This window comes from Aspergillus bombycis (genome assembly GCF_001792695.1).
Source record: "Aspergillus bombycis strain NRRL26010 chromosome Unknown contig00060, whole genome shotgun sequence".
NCBI classification, from domain to species: Eukaryota; Fungi; Ascomycota; class Eurotiomycetes; order Eurotiales; family Aspergillaceae; genus Aspergillus; species Aspergillus bombycis.
This window is the reverse complement of record NW_019170062.1, coordinates 87,172-112,306: the sequence shown is the minus strand read 5'-3', so window position 1 is coordinate 112,306 and position 25,135 is coordinate 87,172. Positions and strand designations below refer to the sequence as shown.

General features: G+C 48.2%; 8 protein-coding genes across 8 annotated transcripts; 3 read left to right on the top strand and 5 right to left on the bottom strand.

The window, feature by feature from the left end:
• Nucleotides 1–3,096: 3,096 nt before the first annotated feature.
• On the bottom strand, nt 3,097–4,928 carry ABOM_007305 (alpha-N-arabinofuranosidase; the record flags this gene model as incomplete). Its single annotated transcript, XM_022534434.1, has 6 exons — nt 3,097–3,992; nt 4,048–4,147; nt 4,201–4,289; nt 4,350–4,477; nt 4,560–4,754; nt 4,822–4,928. 6 exons carry the CDS (start codon nt 4,926–4,928, stop codon nt 3,097–3,099), a joined length of 1,515 nt encoding a protein of 504 aa, XP_022387835.1.
• A 780-nt stretch (nt 4,929–5,708) lies between these two features.
• Nucleotides 5,709–7,591, top strand: ABOM_007304 (sugar porter family MFS transporter; the record flags this gene model as incomplete). The annotated part of the gene is made up of 8 exons (XM_022534433.1): nt 5,709–5,735; nt 5,793–5,838; nt 5,893–5,968; nt 6,035–6,226; nt 6,278–6,344; nt 6,449–6,520; nt 6,571–6,827; nt 6,928–7,591. The coding sequence occupies 8 exons, from the start codon at nt 5,709–5,711 to the stop codon at nt 7,589–7,591; spliced, it is 1,401 nt and encodes a 466-aa protein (XP_022387836.1).
• A 474-nt stretch (nt 7,592–8,065) lies between these two features.
• Nucleotides 8,066–8,919, bottom strand: ABOM_007303 (PSME3-interacting protein; the record flags this gene model as incomplete). The annotated part of the gene is made up of 2 exons (XM_022534432.1): nt 8,066–8,683; nt 8,743–8,919. The coding sequence occupies 2 exons, from the start codon at nt 8,917–8,919 to the stop codon at nt 8,066–8,068; spliced, it is 795 nt and encodes a 264-aa protein (XP_022387834.1).
• A 522-nt stretch (nt 8,920–9,441) lies between these two features.
• Nucleotides 9,442–10,650, bottom strand: ABOM_007302 (uncharacterized protein; the record flags this gene model as incomplete). The annotated part of the gene is made up of 1 exon (XM_022534431.1): nt 9,442–10,650. One exon carries the CDS (start codon nt 10,648–10,650, stop codon nt 9,442–9,444), a length of 1,209 nt encoding a protein of 402 aa, XP_022387800.1.
• Nucleotides 10,651–11,716: 1,066 nt separating this feature from the next.
• ABOM_007301 (uncharacterized protein) lies at nt 11,717–12,203 on the bottom strand (the record flags this gene model as incomplete). Its single annotated transcript, XM_022534430.1, has 2 exons — nt 11,717–11,830; nt 11,907–12,203. 2 exons carry the CDS (start codon nt 12,201–12,203, stop codon nt 11,717–11,719), a joined length of 411 nt encoding a protein of 136 aa, XP_022387832.1.
• A 1,675-nt stretch (nt 12,204–13,878) lies between these two features.
• ABOM_007300 (uncharacterized protein) lies at nt 13,879–14,421 on the bottom strand (the record flags this gene model as incomplete). Its single annotated transcript, XM_022534429.1, has 1 exon — nt 13,879–14,421. The coding sequence occupies one exon, from the start codon at nt 14,419–14,421 to the stop codon at nt 13,879–13,881; it is 543 nt and encodes a 180-aa protein (XP_022387833.1).
• Nucleotides 14,422–19,475: 5,054 nt separating this feature from the next.
• Nucleotides 19,476–22,788, top strand: ABOM_007299 (uncharacterized protein; the record flags this gene model as incomplete). The annotated part of the gene is made up of 4 exons (XM_022534428.1): nt 19,476–19,831; nt 19,901–21,215; nt 21,277–21,885; nt 22,168–22,788. 4 exons carry the CDS (start codon nt 19,476–19,478, stop codon nt 22,786–22,788), a joined length of 2,901 nt encoding a protein of 966 aa, XP_022387787.1.
• A 1,221-nt stretch (nt 22,789–24,009) lies between these two features.
• Nucleotides 24,010–24,977, top strand: ABOM_007298 (uncharacterized protein; the record flags this gene model as incomplete). The annotated part of the gene is made up of 3 exons (XM_022534427.1): nt 24,010–24,084; nt 24,160–24,675; nt 24,780–24,977. The coding sequence occupies 3 exons, from the start codon at nt 24,010–24,012 to the stop codon at nt 24,975–24,977; spliced, it is 789 nt and encodes a 262-aa protein (XP_022387788.1).
• Between the last annotated feature and the right edge of the window lie 158 nt (nt 24,978–25,135).

The following is a 25,135-nucleotide window of genomic DNA, read 5'->3' as shown; positions in this document are numbered from 1 at the left end:
ACAATTCCATCCGTGGACTCAGTTCCTGGTGGCACTATTCCGCCATTCTGCGGACCTTCCGATATTTGAAGCCCGTTATCACAACCTGGTTAAACAATGTCTTGACACACCAAACCCAGGCCCGCCTGACATAGGAATAGATTTAGCACAATGTTAACAAATAACAAATATGACGTGGGATTTTGTAACTTACAACTGGTATAGAGCAGCATTGAGCGCTTCGGTTGTCGTCGGAGGCACAGGCGGCCCTAAAATCATCACTACCGCTATACGATCGAGCTGAGGCCGAAGTAAGAAGGTCTGCAAAATGGAAACAGCAGTGTATTTGTCTACTTACACGCTGGCTTGCATTCTAAGTCAGCCAGGCCTAGCACACCAGTCTTACAACACCGTGCTTGGGTATAGAGTAGCCCTGCATTGCAAACGGGGTCTCCGCTGCCGCCATTGCCATTTCAGTTGCCATTGTTGTTGCCATAGCCGTTAATGCCATCACTGCTTCCCGGCTCATTGAGCGGCGCAGCAAGGGCTGGAACTAGAGCGAGGCATAGCGCGAGAATCCTCATGTTGACGCAAGCCACGTAAGGATAGGGACAACAGGGCTGTTTGAAACTGTGCGGAAGAGTTAACTAGTGCGTCAAGGAGATTTAAACGGAGATGTTTATGGAAAATATGGAGCAATTGGGAAAGCACATTATATCTTGATCGAAAAGGAGACCGGCAAGTTTTAAAGCAGCGGAAGTAAAATCCGGAATTATTCTACAAGCATCATCTTGTTTGTTACGAGGAAACCGGGATCGACATTTCAACCATGGAACTGTATATATGCTAACATTCACTATTGAAAGCGAGAGCATCGAGCCAGTCGGAGAGCACTTAAAAGGGTCATACAAGCTGGAAGATCATCGGGACTAGTAGTACCTAAGAAGCTTAGTGGCAAGCTCGGCTGCATTTTGGCGCGAGATGGAGATTCAAGAATCAAGAGAAGGAAGGGGAAGGGCCATTGGAAAAATAGACGACGATCTCGTCAGATCGCTGGAGGCGCTAAACAATTCTACGTAACTCCACACCATACGAGTTGAGAAGAACAAGTCAACTTGTCCGCACTAGTAGCACTAGCAGTCCTCTAGTTTCTTCTAAAAGGGTAAAGATTGTCATAATGGATATCTATGCATTCAATCAACATTACCGCCAAAGATTCTGCCGGCCCCGTTCTAAAACTTACGACGAATCCACTTCGAATCTATGCTTTCTTGCCAAAATGACCCGAATTCCTGACCGATCTGCGAGCCCAGAACAAGTCCGGAGGTATATTAGACAGACCCTCACCTCCAAGCATAACACAGACGAGACCTTTGCCGAAGAAGCTGCCCGCTCCTGGCGATTAGGGCGGGGCTCTGAGCTTCATGACGCAACCTTAGAATATCTTCAAAAGGTGTTCGGAGTGGAGACAGGGCTCTGTCTTTTCAAGAGTATCCACAAAGATAAAGATGACGCCTGGGAGCAGTCCTATATTGGTATCATCTGCAACTGTAAGGTTTCTTTTACGCGGAATGTGTACACTAAGGTATAGACTAATTATAGCTTACAATAGGGATGCTCTACGGCTCATCCGCGTTCTTGCTTTGGTCTCTTATCACATACTTCTTGGGACATCGTCCAAGTCGTAAGGGATTCGTCTTACTGCCCTCTGCGTAGTCAATATGCTAATTTTCTTGTATAGTATCTTTGCCGTTGCTATTCTTCGGCGCAACTCTAGCAAATTATGGTTACCGAAGACCTACATGCAACTACTCGCTGCTCGCAATGGGTATTTTCAATATATGTATCTCCTTGCTGAGTATCTTATGAGTTTATGGACGCTGCGACAAGTTAGCTATCTTGGGTAAGTGCGATTTACCTTCGACGTCTAGAATCCACGGGAGGTTGGCAACGATGGGAGGTGACTGCAAAGCCCGATCAGGGTTGCAAGTACGATCCGTGAGAGGTCGATCGAGTACGAATACTCGATAGTCAGATAATGCGAACGACTTGAGCCGGTAACTTTTGCTTTGTGCAAAGGTACTATCAGGTAACTTGAGTAGAAATGATCATGAATAACCAAACTAAGTACTGAGTGAGTATTCTTATGTAGCCTATGCCCTTCATCCTTTGATACAACTGTTGGTAGTAGTGCAACCACCTGACCCATACATACCACCGGGCCGGCAGATCTAATCCACCCGAGCGACGCACTAACCCCCAAAAAGAACGACCCTGCTAAGCCTTCGCCCATGACATCATCGCCAGTTGACGTTGGCCCGCGATGATGTATCAATGGATTAAGTTTATAAGCCTACGCTTCCGCTCCAGGCAACCCCAATCACTTCCCCTCCAACTCTCATCATTTCATGCGATTTTCCCCTCGATCACTTCCCAAATTACCTATACTATCAAACCGACAAACACAACCACTATCCCTATCCCAAAGCAGAATAATCCATTCCACCATGCCTCTAGTCATCCCCGAGGTGAACAACGGCGATAAGAACGAATGGCTCAGTAAGCTGGCCGGAAAAACGATCACGGAGGAACGAGCGATGTTACTGTGAGTCTTTCTCACCCTTGATTATTTTTATCCTTTCGGGGTTGTCGGTTTTGTGGGTGGTAGGCTAATCTGTGTGTGATGTTGGTAGTCGTTTGCGAAGAAGGACTTGCCCCAGTCTCATCGGATTCTTAAACCGGGTGATATGAAGACCATGGATTATAGGCCTGAGCGGTATGTTGTTTTATCTTGATTGTTGTTTAATCTTTATTCTAGTGGTAAAGATATGGGCTGATGTGGTTTGTTTGAAGGTTGAACGTACATTTGGATGATAAGGGCACTGTTCATGATGTTAACTTCGGTTGAGGCTGTGACTTGTCTGTGATAAATGTATATACGACTGCGAATAATGGATGATATATGGATATTATGTATGGATAGATTCATCGGTGATGGGCCACGGCCATGTATGACGGATATTGATGGGGAGATGGTACAAATGTAATGGATTTATCTAGTCTATCTGGTTCATTTCTATTACGACGGAAACACAGCTGGTGTCTGCCAGAGACAACTTAGGCCTTCCATCTCAGCAGGGTAAGAGAGTGCTTGGGGAATGCGTAGGGGCCCTGTCCGTCCCAGGTGCTCTCCACCACGGCCACTTCTTCCTTGCCCTTCATGTTGGTCGCTGCGACATTGTCACCAGTGACAGTGAACACGGCAACCTCTCCCGAAGCACCATCGATCTTGGTTTCAATAGCCTTCTCCTCGTGGATGTTGACCACAGCAACGTTGACGTAGCCGTCCTCGCCTAGAACGGCGCTGACGTCCAACCACGGGGTCTCCTTGACACCGCGGACCCACTTGGGAGAGGTTTCGCCCTCGTAGGTTGCACTCTCGAGATGCGCGCTGATGGTCCAGCCACGCATGTACTTTGAGAACAGGTACAGCGGCCACCACGTGGTCTGCTTGGTGATGCCCTCCTTGGTGGTCATGAGCGGGGAGATAACATTGACGGTCTGCGCAATGCATGCCATGCCCAAGTCCTTGCTCTTACGGACGAAGACGTTGAGCCACACGGCCACCGCAAGCGCATCGGAAAGCGTGTAGCATTCCTCTGCACCCTTGCTGCCCTCGGCACGGATGGGGTCCCACACGTTCCACTCATCAAAACAGATGGTTGGGCGTGTTTGCTCTGGAGGAACTCCGTTCTCGATCCTGGCGAGATCGATCAGGGAGGATGTGATCTCAATGGCACGCTCAGCGGCCAGAGGGGCAGTGGCATTAGGCAGATGAGACGATGATGAGGTGTACAGATGAATACTGTGCATGTCAATGAGGGGGACAGCGCTAGTAGATAGAGGTGAATTGACGGGAAGCAAACAGTGCTTCAGGGTGTAGTAGTCCCACGATGCTGTACCGTCCTGTCCACAGAGGATCAGAACTAAGCTGGGATCAAGGAGCTTAAGAGCTATGGACTTGATTAGTACTTTTCGTCAAAGTGGTATTTGGAAACTGGTATTTACCCTTTGCCCATTGATAGGCCTTGTGAGAGTATGCCTCCTTGGTCATTTGCTCGACCTGCCATGGTCCCCAGGTCTCGTTTCCAAGAGCCCAGTATTTAACCTGTGCGTGTGATGTCAGCCAAGTGATATTATCAGCATGGGCAAGGTGCATACATTGTAAGGCTCTTGGCGGCCATTCTTCCGGCGGAGGTTTGCATAGTAAGTGTTTCCGGTACCATTGCAATACTCAACCCATGCCAGTGCTATAGAAAGCTGGTTAGTTATACGAGACTTTAATAATCGCGGCTTATATCAAAACCTACCCTCATCAAGAGTACCTGTTCCAAAGTTCAGGCAGAAGTATGGCTCAGTTCCAAGAACTTCACACCACTTGAGGAACTCGTCAGTTCCGAACTGGTTGGTCTCTGTGCCCAGCCAAGCCAGCTCAGGCCTTTTGATAGTCAGCAGTCGCGTTCAAAACTTTCCGGTGGCCAAGGTATCCTCGGAAAAAGGTTCATCACAGCAAAACATACCGTGCAGGACGCTGGTCTTTAGGACCAACACCGTCGATCCAGTGATACGTTGCCATAAAGTTGCCGCCAGGGTAGCGGACAACGGGAATGTTGAGTGTCTTCAGAGCTTCGAGGACATCTTTCCTGAAGCCATTCTCATCTGACAAGGGATTGCCCGGGTCGTAGATGCCGCCGTAGATGCATCGGCCCATGTGTCTGTGATCATGCGTGAGCTTAATTCCTTTGATGCTCTAGTACTAAACAGGAAAATTTCCAAGCTTACTCTGTGAATCCCGCATAGATGTTGGGATTGATCTTGGAAATACGCCGGGATGGGTGGATGGCGATACTCGGCGTATCCTGATCGCTAAGTTTCGTAAAGGTAGTCATTATTGCGGCCGTTAAAATATCGTAAAATTGAACCGTAAAGTGGTAAATTGAACTGCCCGAGTTATTGATTGGTAGAAAAAGAGGGAAGATGGTGCTCGACTAAGTACTCTTCCAAGCTCGGTGACGGAAGCAGCTGGACAGCGCCAACTAATTAATGTGGGCTGCACACGCATCGCAGCTATCGCAATGGAATGGGAAAATCTCCTGCGGGGTTGTTCCAGACCATGCAGGAAATTGGCATGAATCATGTGTAGAGAGTGCAGGCGATGCGTGGGAGCGGCGCCGTCGTCTTGGTTTTGAAGCCGAGGCAACGCCACGAGATCTTCCATCAATCAGGGCTCGCGCTTGCACGAGTATCTCGCGATCCCGAAAGCCACACCACGACGGCCCCCCGCAAACGGTCAAGCGCCAATTGAATTCTGTCTCATGGGGTTGGGGTTCTGATTCGCTGTGAAGTTTATGCTGCTATATGGGGTGTTCCTTCATTGGTGTGGAATCCGGGAATTATTGACACGCTATGGCGCCCTTCCCATGCTTTTGGGCAAGAGCTCCGGAATCCCACCACGAGACACTATGGGCCACGATCCCATAGATTGTTGTCAAAGGCTCCAGGGCCTTAGTGCTGGATGTGGGCTTCCGATCCCCAGAAGTTTTTAAAGGCCTGCGGAACCCCATACCCCAGGGAAATCCCCGCATCTGGTCCACCGGTTTACCTATTGAGTTTTGCTCTCAGAGCATAGTGGGCACTTGGATTGTTTGAGATTTCAGATTGAGATCACCATGCGTCTCTCTCCGGCATGGTACCAGGTGAGTATCGACTTGAATGAAGCAATGGCCGTTGGCTTTTGCTGATCAATTACACAGTTTCTGGTGGGCATTTTCGCCTCGCTGGGATCGTTCCTTTATGGATGTGAGTGACAACGCACGAGTCGTGTCAAGCCCTTACTGACTGTTACGGCTGAAGACGATTTGGGTGTGATTGCGGAGGTTATTGCCTGTCAGTCGTTTGACGCCAAGTTTGCAGCAGATGACACTCAGACGTAAGTCTTACGCCAGATGTGGAAGAGATAACACTGTATCAGATTGGCCCACTGACTGTCTACAAGCGGATTGGTCGTGTCCATGTTCACGGCAGGTGCCTTCTTCGGCTCAGCATTTGCGGGTCCCAGCGGTGATATTATCGGCAGAAGAAAGACCATCTCTGTCGGCTGTGTAATCTTTTGCCTGGGTGGAGGGCTCCAGACTGGAGCACAGACAGTCGCATACTTATACAGTGGAAGATTCCTGGCCGGACTTGGGTACGCCTCAAAGATACCAAAGCGAGAACCAAGACTCTAATTACTGCATAGTGTCGGTTTCCTTACCATGATCATCCCGCTATACCAGGCTGAGATCTGCACCCCGATATTCGAGGTCGTGTGACATCTTTGCAGCAATTCATGCTGGGTGTTGGTTCGCTGTGCGCTGCATGGATCTCATATGGCACGTATATTGGATTTGAACCAACAAACAATGCTCAGTGGCAGGTCCCACTTGGTTTACAAGTGGCTCCCGCCGTGTTTTTGGGTCTCTTGATCATGTTTTTCCCAGAGGTGAGTACATCCGCATGTTGTTAGAGTTGTCGTAGCTAATCCAAGAATAGTCGCCGCGCTGGCTCATCGACCATGGAGAGCACGAAAAGGGCCTGCAGACGCTTGCGAAGCTTCACGCGCATGGGGATGTGAATGACACATGGGTCCGTGCTGAATACAACCAGATCCAGGAGAGTATCACATTTGAGCATGAGAACGAAGCCAAGTCATACCTAGAGTTGTTCAATTCTCGGTCATCGTTCCGCCGTCTTTTCCTTTGCTGCGCGTTGCAGGCATCCGTGCAGATGACGGGAGTGTCAGCCATCCAGTAAGTGCTGATAGATAGCCTCTTTACCTGGACATTTTCGAAATAATTGAAACGCCCGCTGTCTCGCTAGATATCAGCCACTAATCTTCATTTTCTTCAGGTACTATTCCGTGACAATCTATGAGCAAATCGGAATCAAGGGAGACGAAACATTGCGCTACCAGGCAATCAATTCCGTCATTGCCTTGGTAGCCCAGTTCCTCTGTATGATGTTAATTGACCGCTTCGGTAGACGGCGCAGTCTGATCTTCGGAAACTTGGGTAACTGTGTCACTTTCATCATCGCATGCATCCTGTTGGCAAAATTCCCTCCCGAAGTCAACAACTCAGGGGCTCACTGGGGCTTCATCATCATGACATGGTTATATAATTTCTCATTCTCCTGCACCTGTGGTCCTCTGTCATGGATCATTCCGGCAGAGGTTTTCGATACGCGAACTCGGTCGAAGGGTGTTTCCATCGCTACCATGACCTCTTATGCGTTCAACACCATGATTGGCCAAGTGACGCCAATTGCAATGCAGAATGTCCGCTACCGGTATTACTTCCTTTTCATCATCTGCAACTTCACCAACGCAATCTTTTTCTGGCTGTTGCTGCCTGAGACGAAGAAGTTGCCGCTTGAGGAGATGAACTACTTGTTCTCCAACTCCCCATGGATTGTGGTAGGAACCAAGAAGGAGGATTACCTTCCACATGACCTAGAGCACAAAGTTGAGGAGCAAGAAGTGAAGCAAGAGGTTTTTGCGACACACAAGGAGTGAAGCTCCGATGGATTAAGATAATACAAGGGGTTGAGAGCGGAAGGCAGAGGCCGAAGAACGATTCCCCACAAATAGGGTAGAGTACAAACGTTGGGTTGTTGCTTTGATATTTTCACAATATAATCTCTCATACATATTGTATACAATTTGGGACATAATGATGTTGGTTTCTGAAGTAACCCGGACAATGTATTGTAAATGAACCGAGAACCATCGGATATTCTGCGAGTTAGTCCGTTAAATAAATGTTTTTGAAACAGCTGGACCACTGTGTCTTCCGATTGCCAGTGTCACAATTTTTCACCATTTTACCAAAGCCTGGTTGTAGAGTGGCCGTGATCACTGGCCACGCATGTTCAAGCTCAATGATCCCATTGCTATCGCAACGTGAATCACGTATTGTAAGTGTTGTCGAAGGAAGGGCCAAACAATGCACGGGTGTGATACGTGATCCCAGCGGAATTGCAATTACAATTACTCAGAGTCGGAACTGTAGCCGGACAAGCCAAGAGATATGGGAGCTGGCTTGCCGGCTTGCTTGTTCTCAATCTGTTCAGACGCTGTTACATTCACACCCCCGGCCTGTATGGGGCTAGCAGAAGTCGCTGTGTTCGCAGGTGGCCGTGACTTCTGAACTTTAGCAGCTTCAGCCGGAACCGGAACAGGCTGCTTATCGTCTTTCCCAGAATCCTTGTCCTCTTGATCCAACTTCTGCTCTCCAGTCGACAGAGTCTCTCCCATACCTTCGGCGGTAGACTTGCGCTTCTTCCCAGGAAGCAAAAGATCCTTCTTGTCCCTCCTCCTCTTACGCGCAGGGATCTTCCAATCCTCCCCCTCAGCGGCGGGAGTAACATCTGCAGTCCCTTCCTCAAGCGCAACCTTCTCCGCCTCCTCCCGGTATCTCCGGAAAGCCTCAAGCTGCTCAGCAGTCTCCTTCTTCACGGCGGCTTCCTGCGCGCGCGTCGACTCCATAATCGAGTCCAGGAACTCGATCTCATCTTCGTCAAGCGAACGGAACTGATTCTTCAATTTAATTTTCTCCTCAAAAGCTTCCTGTTTGGCCACTTTTTCATCGCAGAGGAACAACCACCCCTAACATGTCAATCCAAACGAATATCCGTGATCTGCGCAAGCTGGCCCGCTCAGGATACCGGAGACTCACTTTTGTTCTGCTGCAACACTTCATAGAGACTTTTGCCCTCGGCTTGCTTGCCTAGTTCTGCCTTGCGCCGCCGCTCCTCCTCCAGCTCCTGTTGGGCGCGGAGCCACTCATCGTCGCGCTCTATGGGCTCCTGGTCGGTTCCGGCTGATACGAATCCGGAGGACATTTTGGCGATGAGGGGAGGTGTGCGATTGGTCTTCAGTGCGGTATGATGGTGCCTCTTTGTGGTTTATATGTATCAATCGGATCCCCCTAGCCCCTGTCAGACTGGCTAATTCAGTTAATCTGTTGGGTGAAAGCAATCGCGAAAAATAGTCGCAAGATAGGGTGGCATTCTCATGTTCTGGATGCGGTACCGAACGTTGACCGGCAGAAATAGGCGGTGACTTTATCAATCAGCATTGGCCTTAGGCAGGTAAGGTTGATTGTCTACAATATGGGGCTACTTCTAAGTTCAAAAATGACATATGAACATGCTCGGAGAATTAAGATATTGAATTGATGTATCATTTTGTTAATATAGTATATACCTGCCATAAGCCATCCCCGACCTAGACCCGAATAAGAACGCCGGTTTCCCAATTCATCGCCATCCAAGAATACATCCTCTGATTAATACTAATCTTTCGCCGGATGGAGCAGCGACTCATGCAAATGCATAAATAACCTAACACATCGTTATTCCAGTTTACTTGGTCTCAGACTTTGTTTCCTCAGCAAGCTGCTCCGCTTTCTTCACTTTCTCGGACAAAACTCCCTGGAGGTCATCGATAGTTTCCTTGAGAAGCTTCTCAGCCTCCGGGCCCTTCTTCTCCGCAGCATTCTGGAGCGACTGCAGCTGGGAAAGAATCTGCGAACCGCCAGGAACCATGTTTGACAGTTTATCCAGGTTGCCGAATCCGCTCTCCTTGGCTTGACTGGTGAGATCCTTGACGTACTTTTCCAAGTCTTCAGTGTTTCCCGAGGAGGCACTCTCCTTGACCATGCCCCAGATCTTCGCGTAGTTGCCCTTCTTCAAGGCGTCTGTGTTCTTGTCAACAAACTCCTTGATCTTCGGACTCTTCTCAAGGTAAGGCTGAGCCTCATCGAGACCACGCTTCCAAGCCTCGTTCCCAAGCTTCCGAAGCTTCTCCTCCTTCTCCTTAGCCACCTTCTGGATCTTCTCAATAGTATCAGAACTAATACCACCGGCGACAATATCCTTAACCTGCTTCCAAGTCTTATCAACCTCCTCCTGAGCCTGAGGGCCATAGGCACTGCCCATCTCCTTCAGCCGATCAAAGCTACCACCAAACTTCTCCTTCAGCTCTGGATGATTATCCAAGATATCCTCCGCAGAATCACCCGCCAGCTCATACAACCGCTTAAAGTGCTTCTCCAGCACATCGCGCACCTTAACCGCGGTATCCACATCAAACTTACCCTTCTTCGAGACCTCCCGCAAATCATTGTACGCATCACGGACAATCTCATCGAACTCCTTGCCCTGGTTCCGTCTGATGCGCTCCAGGTCATCAAACGCCTTATCAACGTAGCCCTTGGCGCCGGGGATAAACGACGCGTAGCTCTTGGCCGTGTCTCTCAACCACCCGAACGCTTCATCTGGCTCGGGAGTCTTCTGGGCGACCTTCCTCTTGGCCTCCTTGAAGTACGTCTCTGTTTGGTTTGCAGTCTGCACGAACGTCTTCGCCCCGGAGAATTGGTACCAGACCCATCCTGCGACAAATGTGACGGTTCCACCGGCGATACCGCCGATTACGGCGGGGGAACCGCCCACCGTGCCTGATTCTGTAGATGTGGAGTAGCGACAGCGCGCATTGCGGAGGGGGGTTCTTGTTTGGCGGTAGAGTTGCTGTCTTGAGCAGCTTGTTGCGAATCTGGAGCTTCGACTCAACATCTTGCTAAGCTATGATCGTAAAGAAGTAATCGGTGAAAGGGAGTAAGTAAACTGGAAGAGAGTAAATCAACGTTCTATAATGCAATTGACAATATAACACAAACTTCAACGACACTCAGAGCCAACGGGAGTTTTTATAAGTAAACAAAAAATTCATTTGCGTATACAAGTCCATTGCGTCACGGTGACGGGGAAGCTGGTCCCTGGTTCTCCAGCGGATACCCAAGAGCCCAGGATAGATGCTGCCCCACTGCATACAACCTTTTCGGGTCCAAGTGATGACCTCCCGAGGGAAACTGTCCGATATTTGGCGCGGTTCTGGCCGGGGTTCCCGTCTGAATTGCATTCTGGGGATATGATCAGATGACGTCATGTGATGATGATGACCATCTTGTCACACGTGCTGAGGAGGCTGTTGAGTTGCTCAGGGACTCGCTCGCTTTTTTATGTCATAGTATGTACCCAGTCTATGTTCTTGTTACCTCTTCTGAGTCCAGGTTGGCGAGTGTGGAGATCGTCCATCCCCGTAATGGCCAAGTACTATCACGTCTCTATTTGTCGGGAAGTACAGGGTAGTATACCTTTTGGTACTTCAACATGCGTAAAATCGATCTTTAGACACTGAACTCAGACATGGTAAGAGTTCCACCCTGGAATGGCATCCCAGAGGTCTTTGTCAACAATAACATTGTTAACACCGGTATACGAACAATCCCAGTACATAGTAAGTGAAACTCTCAGAAAAGAACGAAAGAGTGATATTCAACAAAAACGAGATCCAGTCTATGTCATAACAAACGAAGTGAACCAAATATATCCAAGAAAAAGACAACCGAACCAAATCAACGCCAACTAGAGCCCATCGATGGATCAACCATCTTGTCCCTAACTAATCAAACAGATGACTCGCAATGTCCAACGATATTAGTAGCAGCGACATCGCAAGAATAGTCCGAAGTTCAGTAACTATATCATGGAAACCGTAAGCGTCAAGTCTTGCCTGCATGCCAGAACCTCTCGTCTCTGGGACTCGAGAGCGGACGTTCTGTGATAGACCTGTAAGTACTTACTTGAGGTAACGTCCGGCGTCACTGGGTTGGCGAGTCCTGGCACTTATTTGGCTACCAGGGCCCGCTCTGCGGCTCTGGAGGTCCATGCTTCCCTTGCGGCTGGATGAGGACTACGACATTGGAGGTCAGTTTGGATTCTTAATGGCGATGTGAGAGCTTGCGAGATCCATGCGGATTTTTACTCACCGGACGGTAGTTATCCTGCTGGATGCGAGGGACAAAGACAGTCTCGCGGAGAGGGTAGATGTCCTCCCATACTTCTCCGGTCTGGACATTGGTTCCCAGAATCTGGACCACGGAGCCGTCGGATGAGCAAGGGTAGATGTCCGTAATCTCGCAAGGGTGGCCCTTAAGGAGGACGAGTCCACCAGCTTTCAGGGTCGAACATGGCACGGGGAAGGCGTCAGACAGTCGGCCGCCGATTTCGAATCCCATGCCGTACTGCTCGTTGTCTCCCTGGCGAGTATCGAAGTGGAAGGACATGGTGGGCTAGAGGGGGAAGAGATACAGAGTGCAGAGGAACTTTGGAGTGTAGGTGATGGATAGTATTGTTTGAGTGATTGAATGATGGGAATCCGAGAAGGGTGCGAAAGACACCCCCTTCTTATATTACTCAAGTTAGGGCAGAAGAAGTGTATCAGGCCACTTGACAACGGGGATAGTGGGTTTTTGCGATGCGAACAATTCTAGGAGATTTCTTTATTCGTTGCATATATTCTTCCTAAGGCTATGGGGGCTACTTGGCAGAACTCATTGGACATACAATGGACGAGTTCCCCAGTCAAACCAATACTGATTCGTGTTTCAGCTGACCACGCCCATAACTCCAGAGTCTAATGTGCCGCGCTGAGGGTGTGCCTGTTACACGTTTACATTCAGGCATGTTAGTGATGGATACCAGGCCTGATCGACGGTCAATCATGGCTAAGAAGAAACTGAGTGGATCTCGGAACACGTGGGCCATAGGACTTCGCCTTCTGCCATTGCCCTGAATTTCGATATCCATGAGGTTCAGCATCATTACTAAGGCTGAAACAGTGGTGAGTACTAGTTAGCCTAGTCTGTAGCAATACTGGAGTAGATGGGTGGGAACAATTGTAACAATTGGCAGCCCTATCCAGCGCACCGTTGCTACCATTGGCTGGCGCGTGACACTTCACCGTAATTCCATGACACTTCATCACAGTCTGAGGCTGCTGCCACGATGATGCGCCTTTCCCACGAAATGATGCCCGATACCATTATTTTCGCGTGTTTGAAGGAGTGGGGACGTCTCTTTTGATCTTTTACAGTGTTTTTCGGACGAATGTGGGGGACGGACGAAGAGGAACCAAACGGAATGGGCGAGGGCAACAACGCGGAACGATAGAAATGCAGATGGGGATACAAACAGCAGTTCATCAGTCGTGTCAAAGATCCACTCCTCTGAGCAATTGCCCGATGCAGTTTGCCTCCCCTACCTCAGCTCGGTCTTCCGCTCTGGCGAGATTACTCTCCTATCCACCCACATTCAGATGGTTGGATGTAAGCGAACCCTACCCTCAACTAAGCGAATGAGTCACCGCTACTTTTCCGCCCGACATTTGCGCCGCAACAAGGCGAATTGTAGTAAGTGGTCATAGTGTACGGAGTCTAGCATGGAACCTAAGGAAAATAGCAATAGTGGCTTTCAACAGGGGTACTGTTTCGAAGCCTAAAACTGCTTTGGCATGCAGGCGGAGGGTGGTCTCTTCAGGCTCCAGTGTCTCCATCTTCACTTCGTGTGGATCGCCACGTTGGAGAGGGAAGGAAAGGGAAAGGGGAACACCAAAGAAGTTCCCGCCAGCCATGGGTAGTCACATTAGGCTATGGGAATGCTTCTGGGGCCAGATGTCTAAGTAATGGGGGAGGCGGCAAGGGAAAGCAATAACATTCTGAATGAAGCTCAACTAGGGAAAGTGTTAATATTAACAGTCGTACAGTATCTAACTAGACCGGTGGTGTTATTTAGACTATAGGACCTAAAGGAAGTCCCGGCAACTGACAGACATAGAGCCATGGATGGATATAATAAATTGGCTGCCATTCGCATACGTCTATTATACACGGATCTGACCATTGAGTATGCCATTCATTTGCTAGAGCTAATTATAATCTAGCCCTTCTGGCCATACCCATTTCACAACAGGACATCGAGCCGGTCCGAATCCATCAGCATCTCGCACAGTACTCGCATACTGTATTGTATATCGTTCCCGATTGATTTATGCGCGCTCGGGACACTCTCGTAATGAAAACTTAACCGCCGGATACACCGTCTTCGCTGGGCACCGATCCCAGCCAGCCAGCTGACAGTTGTATTGATGAGTCCTGACATTGCGAAGAACGTCTGAGAGGAGAATAGCGGCATTGCTTCGTTGTAGACCTGTTTACAGATCACCAAGATGGCGAGAAAGATACCGCGGCTGTATATCTTCCCCTGTCGTTGGGCCCACTCCACTGGTTGATACCCACTCTGGCCCTGGTAGTCTGTGCCATCTGGAGTCGACGGAGGAAAATGCCAGATCACAAAGGTAGGGGATGAATTATCGCATCCATTGAGGCACGGGGGTAATCCGGGCAAGCAAGCCAGGACGAGTCGAGTAGTAGGCGAGATGCCAAAAAGATGATGATAGATTTCGAGCCGTAGTTCGGTAGGTAAATTCAGCAGCAGAAATGGCATTGTGGGAGAAGTGACTGCTTCGAGTATGAGAGTGATGAAAACGTTGAGGGTATTATTATAGATGTAGAATGAAACTGCAAGGCCTTTCTATTTTCTTGCTTGTTAGCTTTGTTTGCTTTGTTGGCTGGACGACCATATTCACTGAGCAGACTTCAACCGCTAAAACAGGTTGTGTTGCGTGGAGAGCAAGAACAATCACCTCTTGAAGTTTGGGTATGAACAGCGGAGGACAGTAGACGCCAGTATGTTTGACAGGTGGTTGATACATAGAGCAGAGCTTCTTTGATTTTGTTCTTTGTTTCTTTTCTCCCCAATCCGAATATCTTGAGAAGGCAGTGATTACAATGTCAGGTGTGGTATATAGTGCGCCCTGATTAAGTGAAGCCATGCGATGTCGATCATGACCCCATGATAGAAGTAAAGAGATCGTATGTGGCCTGAGGTAGGATCTACGAGCGATAGTACTGAGACAAGCAGAGAAAAAGAGAAGAAGAGAAAAAGAAAGAAAAGACAAGAAAAAGGAGAGAGAAAAGAGGTGGAGAGACAAACAGAGGAAAGTCAAATGGATATCAATAACAGCATATATCAACAATTATCGCTCACAAAAAGTGGCAAGAATCCTCCCAACCCACGTCAAACGTTATATCGTCAACACCAGTATATTCATATCAACCGTTATCCCCGGATCATTCTGATGTCAACCGATCCAACTTGGCCCTGAGCCCTCCGTTAATCGTCCATCGTCGTCGAATTCGGCCAGGTAAACGCACATGCATCATCACAGTATATTACATCACAGTGCAAATACAGCAATCGCACTCTTCGTCGCCACAGTCACAGCCGAAGCATGGTTTTTGGACGGATTTGATGGGTTTCTTAATGGACGATCCGGAGCTGGTGGACGGAAGGATGAAGTTCACCGGAGAGGAGATGGAAGATGCGCCCATTTTGACTGTTGGCCCTTACGGTGGATACGAGGCGGCTCTTTACTGCGTAGTAGACAAGATAGAGGGCGGTGGGAATATGAGAAGACTTGAGGATTTCTAGGAATTAGCAAAGAATGCGATAATAGGGAATCCGGTGCGACCATAACACCAGACAACTCACCTTTTATATAAAGCTACACTGCAAAGCTTGAAAGAACGCAAGAGTCGGTCTGAAACCAAGCGACGTCAGCGTCAGGCAGCCGAGTTTAAGCCACGCGCTAAAATTGGACTAAGAAGTGGGCCAAGACTTCCACAGGATCCACTTGCCACAGTGACTTCCCCAGAGTGACCTCGTCTACTAAGTAGTACCGATAGTAGCAAGTGCTGCAAGCTTGGGCAATACAAAGGAATTGAGCTTATCATGTGGCGTGTTCACGGTTAACCATTAGGGATGTGCAAGGGTGCGCAGTAATCGTGGACTCAGCCCTACGAAAAAGCTTGACGAGTTTGTTTCGAAGGCTTACTTTTGCTGCCCAGGGCCTAGATTACGGAGTAGACCGTTTATTGGGCTTGCAGCGGCGCTATCAGGACCCTAGTAGCGTTATCGAGATACCACTCTGTACTCCGTACTGTGTAGTAATGGTGTCAGCTCTGTGGCGCATGCTCCTCGAGCCAACCTTAATGCATATTACGTGCTTAGAAGCTCTGCGTAATACAGAGCACAGCTCCACATTATGGGCTCTCTTGGAGGGGCAGTAATTTCGGGGTGAAGTGGCGGTGCTAGAATTGAATTGAGTCCAGGGCGGTGCAGCATGCCCTAACATCTTTCTATACTATGTTGAGAGCCCCATAATTCGGCCGACATTTGATTTGCAGAAGAGACGCACAATTTCAATCCGAGTTTTGGCCTGGCTACTATGCTACTTTGGTGGTCATCGAAAGCTCGACCAGTTTCATTTCATCATCTATCATTAGCATATATGCTTAACAACATCCCGTATATGTGTCTTGTCATACTATGATCAATTGACAACAACCAATGCTATCCGCCTGTTATAAGATGCAGAATAGCTCTTGAGCCATCAAATGGAGTCAAATATACTCCTCGAGTTAAGGATTCTGTGAGGAAGTTTGAGACGTAAGTGATACCGTATGTAGCAATATCGTCACATAGTCCTGCATTCAACCATGGAACCTATACTTCCGAGTACCACGGAGTGTCATTCATCGTATATAAACAGTGGGTCCATGTAGATCCGCGGCGACTCAATCGAGTTTGCTTTCACAAGCTCTAAGTATACATACTCCTAACACCATTAGCTCTCAGACCAATCGATAGCTTATACTTTTCGTATTGAAGTAGATTTATCCTTTCCTTTTTCTATCAATGCTGATCCCCAAAGGTACATGCCAGGAAATGGGTTGGATTTGGCAACTTCGCCCGGGATCATCAGCTACTGTTCTGGAGTGTTGGCCACACCCACGCAACCTGCGTCAGCCCAGCAAACTACACAAACCCAGGTCTTCCTTATCCAGCAGGCTGAGACTAACCATAGTCACTTCAGGCCTAATAGAACGAGCCTCAGGCAACAAAACAAGCTCTATTTGGTCCAAGTCCGAGAATAGTCTGTCGCCACAGCGAACCCGATGGCCTACTGGTCATTGGGACTTCACCTGACCTTGAGAAACGCTCAGCGTGGCTCTCTATATGGGACCACTCGTTCGAATCCTGGACGCAGGAATCGAGGCTTTTCGAAGGGAAGTCTTCAACGGTGTAACCCTGACGAGGGAGAGGGGACCTGGTTACCCTCGCGAAGCACGAAGACGATATTGGGTGGAGGGAGAGTAGCGGTGGTAGAGCACCCGGGTCACGCTATCGTTCTTCTTTTTTGTTTTCGTTGGTATCTTCTATCCTTCTCGTAGAGAAGGTGAAGCTATACAAGTCCATTAGATCTGTATATTGCTCTTCCATCATGGTGTTTAGGACTGTGTGCTTGTTTGTAGTGTCCGTTCCCAACCCATCGTTATTTCCATGCTAGTCACTCTCTTTCCTTTTCCAGAGTCGAACATGATCTCTTTCCAATTACTTAAGTGAAGTTATACACAGCTCTTTGTTGGGCCTTTCCCTTTTCATCGAGGCGGGAAGTCAGACTTGTCGCCAACAAGCATCTCTCCTAATGCCCCATCTTTCATCACCTTCCTAAAATAGAGGTCTCATGTCCACAGCTGCATGTTATTCAAGCAACAGTGAAGCTATCCACAGCTACATTGAAGGCAATGCCCGCGTTGTTTCCTGTAGTTTAATCATGCCACACTATCAAACCCACTCAGCCCTGCCGTCACTTCCTACATCCGTCACTCTTGAAGCTATCACCTCTATGCCTTCTTAATACTTCGCATTTTATTTGATTCTTTTTATAGTATCACCCACCAATTCTGATTTACACGACAAGTCATGTCGATCATTAGAAATTTAATCAAGATAGTTGTCAACCCCACAATTCTCTTCAATGCAACAACCGGCCTTTTTTTCAGCTCAAGCCCCGACTTGGAGCAGTAGTCCTACAGGCGAGTTGACTCGACATCTCCTCGTATTTGGTCTCCATGTTTTACCATTCGTTCATGATTCTTCAAGTATATATATATGCGTAACTTTCTTTGGTTTCGGTGGTGGAGAAGAGTACAAGGTAATCTCATCGCGTCATTTTGTTTCTTTCAATGCTAATTGCCATATAGCGATCCTTGTGTTCGACGCCCGTCGTGCTGTGACTGCCAGCCTGTTAGTCAACTGAGTAAAGAGATTCCCAACCCTGCGTATTACACTCACACTATCCTCACTGATGAGCTGGCTAACCATGCGATTTGAATCGGAGATATCTAGTGGTTAATACCTCATTATATCCTCCCATGACTGACATGTTGTGTCCGCCAATGTTACACTTCGACTCGTTGTTGATTTTTCACGATGCTATCCTCTCGTCGGAAATATTCTACAAGACGATTCTTTATTCATAATGAGAAGGAGACTGCACCCTCTAAATATTCCGACGTCTGAACTTGATTTAAGGAAACCAAAGCATAACGGTGCCAAAGTCTACGGCGCTCGGCAACTCTCGAGAACCATGGGTCCGCCACGACACAAGCAGTGCTCTCAACTACGGGCGCTTCGATGTAGGATCATTGGGTTAAACATCTGGATCTTTATTTGAAATTTCTCGTTGATGTGGATGGTGAACCCATCCCTCGAAACCAGGAGCTCTGTCAGAGAACTGGTTATACGTTTCTAATGCCAAACCCTTCAACCAGAAGTTGGATGCTCTAACTACTTTTTGACTTTTAAAGCTACACTCTTTTGTCAATATCGCGGTGTTCATTAACCACGAGTGTTTAAAGGATGCTCACCTCCGCAATGAATGGTTGTGTCTCTTACCTACATAGACACACTTGGAATGAACACATTATCATGGTTTTTAGACATCTTTGTCAGAATAGCTTCTTATAGTTGGATTACTTATAATCAGTAGGGGTCTCAGGTTGTGAAGGATGCACTGGGTCCTGTGATATTGCTACCACCCGTTTCGTAGCTTAACTGAGCCGTGGTAGCTGTATGTGAAGCCAATACTTCGCGAATAGCAACGAAGAAAATACCAAATCTAGTTCTCTCCGTTATAGCTCGCTACCGGTGGTCAAAGTTCGACAAGTCGCATGTCAGCATGATCACCTAATACTTCCCTCCGCCTGTCCGAATATAGGTAAGAACGATATATGTCTCTGTGGTCGAACCAATACCTAGGACTAAAAGGTTGAATGCCTACACATGCTCCTAAGTGGGTCTCGCTTTCGCTTTTGGATATGAAAAGCAAACAAAGCAAACAGGGCTCCTTCCTTCTCCCGCTTTTCTAGGCTGAAAATATCCACTGCAATTGATGTGGAGACTCAGGCACCCGTTTGAATGGTGCTTTATTAGTACGTAACAGTTTTCTTGAGGAAAGTCTAAACGGAAATTGAAGAATCATTTGCCTCCACTATGGTCGCATTAGCGCTAGATATACCAATGCATTTCTGATTCTCTAACCCGACTTCATCAGTTCTATACGAGTAGTACGCTAGGGATATTGACCACGTGCCATGCAGCCTCGGTGGATCGCCTGGAGCCGTCTTCTGCTAACCCTTGCCGTCTATGTCCTAGGTTGTCAAGCCGCATGGGTGCGAAAGTATCCCTGTGACTCCTCACGGTCCAGTGTGTCGGGGGAGTCCCCATTCTGGATTGACAGTCTTCGCGGCTCCTTTGACACGTTCGATGGCTCGACTTCCCTGTCGCTGTCAATCCTCGGCGTCCACAATGAATCACAGTTTACGTGCAATGACCTCAACCTCACCGGGCTTGACACGGAATTGCGCTTTCATGTGCTCGGATTCCCCGTTGGTAAGGTCGAGCATTTTCAGAGCCAATGTCCCCTCACAATTACTGAGGCGTTGACACCGTAAGTACTGCATGCATTCGTCCGTCTATTCTTGTACCCGTTTATCACTTCGCTTATGCTATTCTTTAGTCCCGAGGGATTGCTTTTCTCGAAGTATGTGTTTACGTACTCCTTCAGTAATACGCACCGGCTCCATACTCTTGCCACGGAGATTCCTTTTAAAACCACTGACGGGTCCGAAATCGATTGCGCGGCGGTGAAGATTACCCCAGACGTTGGGAAAGCTGCCGCTATAGCCTTTACCTATATACCTGCCGCTGTGGTGGTCCTTGTCGGGATCACTTCGTGGCTAAAACACCATAATGAGGCGGAGGTGAAGGTGGACTGCAGAGCTGCGTGGGCCAATCAGGGCCCTATATGGGAGATCATCCTTGATATCACCGACTATATACGATACCTCCAGTTCATTTTTCTGGCCGGTTCACTTACCATGGAATATCCAGGCTTCTACCAGCCAATAGTAAGCCAGATGGCCTGGTCCTCGTTGTTGTATTGGACAGGCCCTATTGACCATGGCTTTACATACACGGGAGTAGAGGATGGTATGTATGTTAGCAATGCATCCTACGGGCTTGAGTACATGGTACAGATGCTTGGTTTTCCTCAAATGCCGGATGTCATGCTCGATGCATTCATCAATATGTTCATCCTGGTTTCTGGTCTTATTGTGATTCTAGTGATTTTATGTCTGATAACGTCAGGTTCGGGCTACTTGCCTTCGTTAACCGCAATGCTTTGGCAGGGAGGTTATGTCATCCTAGGGGTGACTCTGTCATTCTTCAGTGTCCCTCTTCTTTCCTACATGTCATACGAATTGATCCTGATTGGATATCTTCCAAACTACCGCGTCACTTTGGTCGCTTTGGCAATGGTTGCTATCATTTGCGCAAATTATCTGATATCTCGGTATTTCAAACAAATTGATCTGAGCGATACCTCAGATGTCTCTAACCAAGACAGTCAATCGACTGGTTCAAGCAAGCTGCTACACTATTTGGATTATCTGCCGCATGCTATTCAGCTAGCACAGGGTATTATAATCGGCGGGCTACAGGACTGGGGCCTTGCACAGCTACTTATGCTTGTTGGGTGTGAAGTCATTGTCATGATCCATACGGCCATACAGCAGCACGCCAGGTTCTTCATATCCAAGAACGCCTGGTGTGCTGCTGTTCGATTTCTATCTCTCTTGTTGAGCCTTACATTCGTGTGTTCCTCGAATGAGGCGATAAAACAATGGGTTGGCTATGTAATTTTGTGCCTTCATGGTGCGGTAATAATCTTCGGTTTCCTCCTGATCTCGCTGTGGAAGTTGTCCCGAAGTGCCTGGAACAGGGCTAGTGGAAATAATGACTTATTCTCGGAGCACTTGATTGTGATGCCGGTAAGCTAGCCAGGATTCCATAAGCTATAACACCTACTTGCAGGGACTAACCAAGGATTAGCCTCTGAACCATGGCAGCCGTTCCTTTCCTCTTGGAGACACCAGTGCCGTATCCCAAGGGAAAAGCCTGAACAACAGTCTAGACAAGCGCAGTATTGACAGCATGGCCAGCTCCTACCGGTTGGGCTCAACTGGGCCATCCCTTGAACACCCTGAGGAGAGCGACAACTCGGTCATACCTTTCTCCCTAACGCCTCCTGTTGGTAGGCATTATGTCACGGACTTCTCCAGTTTCTATAGATCCCCGCGACGCCGGAATGAACCCCTGCCAACCACAATTGTGTGCGCCAGCCCTGCGTCAGACTCTGTTGGTTCGCCCGCAGGGTTGAGTTTGAGCGAGGAATCATACGATGACTCTCGCCAGACTCTAACTTCTCTGGATATACTCGATGAGCTGTTAGAAGTACCCAGCAGACCCGACATAGATTACTCTGTTAGAGAATCAGACTTCTACTACGGTAGATTGAATAGCGACTCCACGTCGCCATCAACACTACTTTCGTCAGGGAATGTGGACGAAAATAAACCCAGCCGACAGCCGTTGCGCCCCTGGACGCACAGAATGGTGGCGCGGTTCAAATATCCCAAGCGAAAGGAGAAAGGGTTCCAGGTAATGCGGCCGCCACGGACCACGTAAAGTGCGATGGCTTTCTTTTGACAAAGCAATATACATATGGTCGCAAGACCTTAAACCAAGTATCCAGTACCAAGTGGTAACTTGCAAGCAAGAATGCGTGCAGAGAGTCTCACTGCGTTCCCTGCTCAATTGCGGGATCGGTCACATGCTCTAGCCTATTTCTTTGTCTCATACAGCTGCGATGTTAGCTGAACCTCCACACTACTAAGATTGTCACTTATACATCCATCCACGTCATCCCTGACGAGGTTCTAGACACAAAAGCACTACGCTTTTGCCCATGGGCGATCCCACACCGCTGTCCATGGAGCAGCTGACCGTGATCGTCAACCAAGTTCTGGATATTGTCCTGCAGCTGCACCAAAAGTCCTGGTCTGGAGTATCTGGACTGGTGCTATCCCCCTCGACATCAGAGACTGGGGCCTCTGTTCAAGCCATCCCGGTCCTATTCTCGAGGAAACCCTCTGGCTGGCCCTCGATATTGTGGCTTACTTTCCTCCGGGTGAGTCCGTCGCCTTGATGGATATCACTGGCCCATACAAGTCATACACCGCATATATCGTAGCGCTGATCCGTGTTTACCAGCACGCCATCCGTGTACATCCCTCCTTGGAGGCCATGCAGGACCTTCTCCCCCGCCTCGACGCCTGGGTCGATGTCATGCCGCATTTCTCTGAACTCAATGATACGCACTATGTCCTAGCACATAAGGACCTCCATATTGCGAATATCATGCACGATGCGACTGCGGCATGCGTGCAATCTTTGAGGAGCGGTTCCATGCCCGCGGCGTGGACCTATTTCGGAGACGGAGCCTCACTCTTCTCTTCAGGAGAGTATGCAAGATGTGATTGGATACTTGCGGGCGACTGTTAACGTTTGTCCCCGGGGCGAGAAGGCAGACAAAGTGGAAGAGTGGAGGCTAGTCTATGAACATTCAATGGGTAAATGCGCTGTGTAGACTTGAGACTATTTAGATGACTGCATATTTGTCAAGACAGGCCAAGAAGCGGTCATACCCAAATCAAGAATAAACTCACTACGAATTCTTGCATATCCTCCGTTAAGGAATAGTGTCACGAGAAACACAAGGGCCAAACAGTCATTACCAAGCGGTCTGGATTCCCCCAGTTTACTTTGGACATACCTTCTCTGGCGTCCTACTGTTGCAGCGGATGGTACATTCCGCTGTAATTAGCCTTGACCCGGTGGATCCTGAAGCAATTCATACACATTGGAAGGCCCCGACGTCTTGGCTGTCCGATATGAGGCGATAAAGTCCCTCATGTATCTTGTTTGCGCACGCCAGTCTCACTGCCTGCCAACGGCACTGGCTCCAAAGCCCAACAGCCTTAGTTGGCACCAGGGATGCTGCCTCGCTCTCCCATCCACGTCGCCGCGATCTTGCTGCAAGCCTGCTCAAGGCCAACCTCCTATTGCCCCCGTCTAAGGTTGCTACAGCCCCTTCAGTTACATTTGCTGAGGGCATTCATTTCGATCTAATGGATAGTGACATTTCTCTGAAACAATTTGCAGAGTGTATTTCGGGGTTTGCTAGGGTAGAAAGGTGAATCACTGATGATTGTTGATGGCAGACAGCATTCTTTCATATAGAATAATTACTACGAAAGTTTCAACTTTGACTCTTAACGTTCTCAAGAGCGGCCAATACGTATTTAGCATACTATAATATATGATCGAGTGGTTAATTAAGATACAATCACTTATTCCTATGAGTCAGGTGTATGGTTGGGGCATCGTTTGCGGAACCCCAACAACTTAATATTTAATGATTAGTTATCATGAATCCAGACGGGATACGAAGCCTAAGTTCTCACCATTCCTCTACACATACACGCATATCTGTCCGTTGAATTGTTGAGGAGTCAGTAAGGCAATCAAGGGATTCATCCTGCACATAAACCCAAGGTACCACTGGTAGATAGATCCCAGATTCGTAGAATATAAACTCCTCATCCCTCCCACTCTGAACACCTAACCCTACCTACCACTCACTCCAACCAATAAACTAAACCACAATCATCCGATTTCAAGTTATAAGAATATCTTTAATTCTATATTCTATATATCCCCAAGATGTCCACCCCAAAGGTCACCCTCTACTTCGACCTCCTAAGTCCATTCAGCTACGTCGCCTTCCACATTCTCAAAGTCCGTCCTTAACCACAACCCCATATGCCTCCCTACATCTACATCCAACCAAACTAACCATAAATTACGATATAGAACTCTCCCATCTTCTCAAAATGCAACATAACCTACACCCCAATCCTCCTCCGTGACCTCTTCACCAAATGCCAGAATACGCCCCCGATTGCTGTTAAGAGTATATACACCCCCCTTTCTACCCATTTCCACTATCAAGAATCCCCGAATCCAGAACTAGAATCCAGAACCTACAGCCCAACATCCACAGAAATAACCCCACCCAAAAACCAAGCTAACAAGATGATACCAGACAAATCAACCTGGATAAACAAAGAACGCCTCTACTGGTCCAAACGGTTGAAGCTTCCCATGTGTGAAACTCCGCCGCCGGGGTTTCCCTTCCCGACTGTTGAGGTCCAGAGTATACTACTCGTCCTCGGTGAGCGGTATCCGGAGAAGTTGGCTTCAGTCGTGGAGCGGTTGTATCTGGGACTTTGGGGAGAGGGCGATTCACGGATTGTGACTACTGATGGGTTTATGGGTGTGTTGGAGGAAGCCTTTGGGGGGAAGGTTGCGCGGGAGATACTTCAGGCTGTGAGTTTTATTCTGTTCTTTTCTATTCTATTTCATTTGTCTGTTTCTGTTGTTGTTAGGGGGTGATAGTGATGTTGATATGATACTAATGCTAATTGCCATAGTCAAATGAACCAGAGACCAAGCTCCGTCTGACGGAGAATACCACAAGAGCGTTCGATACCGGAGCGTTTGGATTGCCCTGGTTCGAGTGTGTGAATTCTCGCGGTGAGACAGAGTGTTTCTGGGGCGTGGATCATCTAGCAGAGTGGCGGAGTTTTTGGATTTGGAGAGGGGGGATGCTAGTTGGGGGTTTTGATTAATGTCTTGTCTTTTTCTTTCTTTCTTTCTTGTTTTCTCCTGTCTTGGGTTCGTCTGTGTCTTAGTATCATTTGATATGTGTTCTGTTGTTGGTGTATGAGTTTGGTTGAGTGTTTATGTACAACTTGTGGTGTTCCTCTGATGGAAATCTTTGAAACAT